General features: G+C 45.0%; 1 protein-coding gene across 1 annotated transcript in view; it reads left to right on the top strand.

Moving 5' to 3' along the window:
• The window catches only part of PTK7 (protein tyrosine kinase 7 (inactive)), a 97982-nt gene extending 93061 nt beyond the window's left edge, over positions 1-4921 (top strand). The window contains exons 18-20 of the mRNA XM_042780333.1: positions 1920-2071; positions 3726-3904; positions 4761-4921. Of these exons, the coding sequence (XP_042636267.1) occupies positions 1920-2071; positions 3726-3904; positions 4761-4921 (492 nt within the window). The remainder of the gene's footprint in view (positions 1-1919; positions 2072-3725; positions 3905-4760) is intronic.
• The last annotated feature ends 738 nt before the right edge of the window (positions 4922-5659 follow it).

The raw sequence follows: 5659 nt of genomic DNA, 5'->3' as shown, positions 1-5659 counted from the left end.
TCTTTTTCCAACCTTTGATTTTTAGTCTATTTTTGTCTTTATCTCTAAGATGTGTCTTTTGTAGGGAGCATATTGATGGGTTTTGTTTTCTTATCCAATCTGCAATTCTCCGTCTCTTGAGTGGTGCATTTAATCCATTAACATTCAGTGTAATTATTGACAGGTATGAATTTGTTGCTGTCATTTTGGTATGTGTTTTTCATGGTGTCCCTGGTTTCTTTGTTCCATATTATTTTCTGTGATGAGCTCATTATGTTTATGAATCCTGTTATCATTTCCTTTGTTGCTGTTGTATTAGTATATGCTGAATATTTATGCTTGTCCTCTTTTTTATTGAAAATGTTGACATAATTTAATTATGTTTAGTATATAGCATATGTGTTATAACACACTTACATCACTTAAAATTCAAAAAGGGTTACCAGTGAAAAACCTTTCTTCTCAACTCTTACACCTTGGAAAATAGTTTGACATTATTTTGTAGAGCTAAAGATACTCATATTTCCTGCCTTTCTTTCGAGGCACTGCTGGACAGACTCAAACCGCCAGTCATTTGGTTAGTAGCCAAGTACATTAATTGTTTGCACCACCAGGGACCTCCGCCTGATACTGTTGTTGTCATTATGTGCCGTCGAGTTGGACCCGACTTATAACAACCCCTCCTTGGGTTTCTGAGGCAGTATCACTATGGAAGTAGATTGCCCAACCTTCCTTCCGAGGAGTGCCTGGTGGGTTTGAACCACCAGCCTTTTGGTTAGCAGTCAATGCCTTAGGCATTATGCCACCAGAGCTTCTCCACCTGATACTAAATGTCACTAAATCAAACACGCTTTGTTAATGTTGTTATCTCTTAATTGGTGCATTCATTTATTATTCCATATTTAATTGTCCTAGGTTTCCTAGAGAAATGCATATGTGTGTACACCTATGAGAATATTAATAGCAGCACTGGTCTTAATAACCAAAAATTGGAAACATCCCAAATATCCATTGGCATTCAAATGATTAACTGATGGTGTATTCATAATGGAAAACTAAACAGCAGTGAAAAATAAGTACAGGGCTATGAAGAAGAAATGGATGAATGTGTTCAGTATTGGGTGAAAGAAGCAAGAAACCAAGGAGTATACCTATTGTATCTTCCAGCCTTATTTGGATCAAAAACAGGCAAAACTGAACTATATTGATAGGAGTGTATGTGTAGGTGGTAAAGCCATAAAGAACAGCAAAGAAGTGATTGTCACAAAAGTCGGGGTAGTGGCTACCTCTTGGGAGGAAGGAGAATATATGATTGGGAAGGGACTCTTGAGGGTTTCTGGGGTGCTAGTTTTGTTTTTTGTTGTTGTTTTTTAACTAAGTGGCTGTCACCTTGGTGTTAGCTTTGTAATTATGTGAAAGTATCCATCTGTTTTATGTGCTTTTCTGTGTGTATTTCACAATTTAAAAATGTAAGCCAGAAGTTTCCCTACCTCTCTCCCCTCTCCTCCCTAATTTCCTTCCTTCAGGTAACTAGTTGATAAGTATATACATATACACACATCATATATATATAATATAACAAAAAATTCTATTCTGAAGTAAAAAAGAAAAAGAAACAGCCCATAAATAAGTAAGCTATGATCACTACCAGTTCATTTTCATTCAACTAGTGGTTACTGTGTTCTCTACCCACAGCCTATATGCCACTTAATCCATACTTTCTGTGTATCGGTTATTCTAACAACCCACAGAGGCAGGGACTATTTTTAGCCCCAAGTTACAGAGATGGAAACTGAGGCCATTATGATAATAAGCCTTTGCTTTTGGGCATCCTAAGCATTACACTGATAGCACTGAGATCCCACCAGGGGATATGTGGAGGGTGGTTACCCTGATCCCCCAGTCCTGGGCTGCCTTGACAAGTACCTCTCTCATTGCAGGTGGCCCTGTGTACCCAGGTCGCCCTGGGCATGGAGCACCTGTCCAACAACCGCTTTGTGCACAAGGACCTGGCTGCTCGCAACTGCCTGGTCAGTGCCCAGAGACAGGTGAAGGTGTCGGCCCTGGGGCTCAGCAAGGACGTATACAACAGGTAGAAGGGTACTGGTGGGTAGGACGCTCACCATTCCTTCCCACAGGGCAAAGGGGAGAGGACAGCCACAGTTTGGGGTGTGTGGGAAAGGGCTTAGTGCTTGTTTAGTGAAAAGATGGAAGATCTGGGAAGGAGCAGAGCCTTCCTGTCCTCTTTCCAAAGGTGCAACAAGCTTCCAGCCATGGACCCCAAGTGATTGTAAATTTTCTCTGTTGCTGTTGTTGTGTGCCTTAGAGTTGATTCTGATTAGTAGAGTTTCCTACACTGTAATTTTTATGAAAACAGATCATTAGGCCTTTCTTCCACAGAGCCACTGGGTGGGTTCAAGCCAAGTGCCTAACTATTGCACCACCAGGGCTCCTTTGAGTTTCTGAGGCGGTATCACTACAGAAGTAGATTGCCCAACCTTCCTTCCGAGGAGTGGCTGGTGGGTTTGAACCATCAGCCTTCTGGTTAGCAGTCAAATGCCTCAGGCACTGCGCCACCAGAGCTCCCTAGATTTTCTCTAATGATAAAAAATTATAAACCTCCTTTTAAAAAACTATTCAGACTTTAAACCGGAAGCAAACCAAACTCATTGCTGTCAAGCTAATTCGAACTCACAGTGATCCTATAGGAAAGAGTAGAACTGCCCCATAGGATTTTCATGTCTGTAAATCCTTATGGACACAGACTGCCACATGTTTCTTCCACAGAGCAGCTGGTAGGCTCAAACCATTCACCTTTTGGTTAACAGCTGAGCACTTAACCATTACATCAGCAGGGCTCCTATTAAACTTTATAACGTTTTATATATAATTTAACTATTTGTGTGGCTTCTTCTCTAACTTCCGGAATCCCATAATTATTATTTTGGTGCCTAAGATGTAAAGGTCAGCACTTACGGCTGGAGATAGCTCTAGAGTGGCCAACACTAGAGTCCCACCCAGGAACTTCCCCTAGCCACCTCAGCTCATCTAACTGTTGCTTTACTCACTATTGGTTCATCATTGGTCAAGCTTTTGTGTGGGTATATAAAATATTTACATTTTCTTTGCATTTAACATATTTTTGTTTTTTCACATTTTTTTTAAACCAGTGCACATGTATATTTGATATATATCTTTATCATCCTCTGATATTAAACCAGTTGCCTTCAAGTCAGCTCTACTCATGGTGACCCCATGTGTGTCACAGAACTGTGCTCCACAGGGTTTTCAGTTGTTGATTTTTTGAAAGAAGGTTGCCAGGCCTTTCTTCTGAGGCACCTCTGGGTAGACTCAAGCTGCCAGTATTTGGTTAGCAGCCAGACACATTAATGGTTTGTACCACCAGGGGCTCCCATCTGATACTAAGTGTTACTAACTCAGACTTATTTTGTTAATGTTCTTAATTGTTATCTCTTAATTGATGCATTTATTTACTATTGGCTTTTTTATATTAACATTTAGCCAAAGTCTGATTCTTAATGGAAATTTTTAACCATCAAACCCCATTTGGATACCTCCAAATGTCGTTCATATACCCCGTGCTCAGCATAAGTATCACTAGGAGTAACTTGATATAAAAAGGTTATGTCCAAGCCCAGGGGTAAGACCCAGACCTAGGTAGAGGTTTGGATCTGAAGCTGTGTGTCTTACTTCACCCTGTCTCTGTGTATGGCTCTCTCCTGCAGTGAGTACTACCACTTCCGGCAGGCCTGTGTGCCCCTGCGCTGGATGTCCCCTGAGGCTATCCTGGAAGGAGACTTCTCCACCAAGTCGGATGTCTGGGCCTTTGGTGTGCTCATGTGGGAAGTGTTCACCCATGGGGAGATGCCCCATGGTGGGCAGGCAGATGATGAAGTGCTGGCAGGTAGGCAGCTCTTTTCTGGGTCGACCTCACATGTTCTCCAGGTAGAGAGCATGCTCAGGTCCCAGGGCCAGTTCTGTCTGCCTCCCTCACCTCAGGACTGGTGTTTAGCAGGTGTACAGGTATGGCCACAGCAATTGTTAAAATACTGAAATACTTCTGTGTTGTTGTGTGCCATCCAGTCAGTTCCAACTCAGCGACCCTATAGGACAGAATAGAACTGCCCTATCAGTTTTCCTAGGCTATATGTAATATAGGAGAAACATGCCAGGTTTTTTCTCCCACAAAGTGGATGATGGGTTTGAACCACTGATCTTTGTTAGAAGCCAAACACTTTAACCATTATATCACCAGTGCTCCTTAAATACTTCCATTGGGGAAAAAAAAAAAAAAAAAAATGCCATCAAGTCAATTCTGACTCATAGTTGTTGAAAGTGGTAAATCTTTATGGAAACGGATTTCCCCCATCTTCCTTCCATGAGTGGCTGGTGGGTTTGAACCACCAACCTTCTGGTTAGCAGTCATATTCCTTAGGCACTATACCACCAGAGCTCCTTTCATACTCTCCTACTGGCTGTTAAATAGCCCTTGCTCCCAGTGCCCACTCTAGCCACTCTGACCCCTGCCCATTGACCCACCTCAGTTCATGTGCCTGCGTGAGCCCTGCCCCCCACCAGTGAGTGTAGGCTAGGAGGAAGGTTATCACCCTTGGCTGCAGTCTACTTTTTTGGGGGTTCCTTGGGGCAGTGTCCCCCAGAGTCTACCTCTAGTAGCTGTTTTTAGGAACTGCAGGCTCCACAGAGTTCAGGGTAAATTGTTAAATGTTAGATTAACAATCTACCCACCATCTTCTCTTCAGATTTGCAGGCTGGGAAGGCTAGACTTGTGCAGCCCGAGGGCTGCCCTTCCAAGCTCTACCGGCTGATGCAGCGCTGCTGGGCCCTAAGCCCCAAGGACAGGCCCTCCTTCAGCGAGATTGCCAATACCCTGAGAGACAGCCCCGCTGACAGCAAGCCGTGAGGAGGGCGGCCGGGCAAGTTGTGCCTCAGGACGGTGTGGGCAGGGGAGGACCTGTTGAGGGGTGCCTACAGCATGATGGGAAAGCTCCCCATCCTTCTTGGCCCTTGGGCCCCCCGCCCTGGCGCAACAGGCATTGCCGAGGCCTGGCAGGAGCTGGGCTTTCCTTCTTCCTCACCCCCAGCCCTCGAGGAGGCTCACTTGGACCCAGACTGGGTGACAAGGGCCTTGGGATGAGACATTCTCTGCCATCCCATCCCCAATCAGGGCCAGTGTGGGTGCCTCAGGTAACCCCTATTTTATGCCTGGGAGGGCAAGGCTGGGGATGACCTGGGTTTGGGAGGGAGTCCCTTTAATATACTCAAGTTCCTGGGTAGTTCTGGGAACACGGGGACAGGAGCCTCTTGGCACACGGGTCCCACCTCGGGGTCTAAGCCGAGAAGGCGGGGAGCACCACCAGTGAGTCCTTCCCACCATGGACTTGTGCACACTGATCCAGACCTATGGCTTCTCCTACCCTTCTCTCCTTTCCTCATCCTAAGTGCCTGGCAGATGAAGGAGTTTTCAGGAGCTTTTGACACTATATAACCCGCCCTTTTTGTATGCACCATGGGCTGCTTTTGTATGTAACTGCAGTGTGGGGTGGGTGGGCATGGGAGGTTTGGGGTAGGCCCCAGAGGAGACAGGAAGGGCTGGGCCACCCCTGCCTCACATCTTTATTGACGTTGTTGTTGTTTGTTT

The sequence above is a fragment of the Orycteropus afer genome, unplaced genomic scaffold, assembly GCF_000298275.1.
Source record: "Orycteropus afer afer isolate SDZICR_OR568_19922 unplaced genomic scaffold, OryAfe1.0 scaffold00034, whole genome shotgun sequence".
Classification (NCBI taxonomy): domain Eukaryota; kingdom Metazoa; phylum Chordata; class Mammalia; order Tubulidentata; family Orycteropodidae; genus Orycteropus; species Orycteropus afer.
Note: the sequence above shows the minus strand (reverse complement) of the source record. Positions and strands in the feature narration are given on the sequence as shown.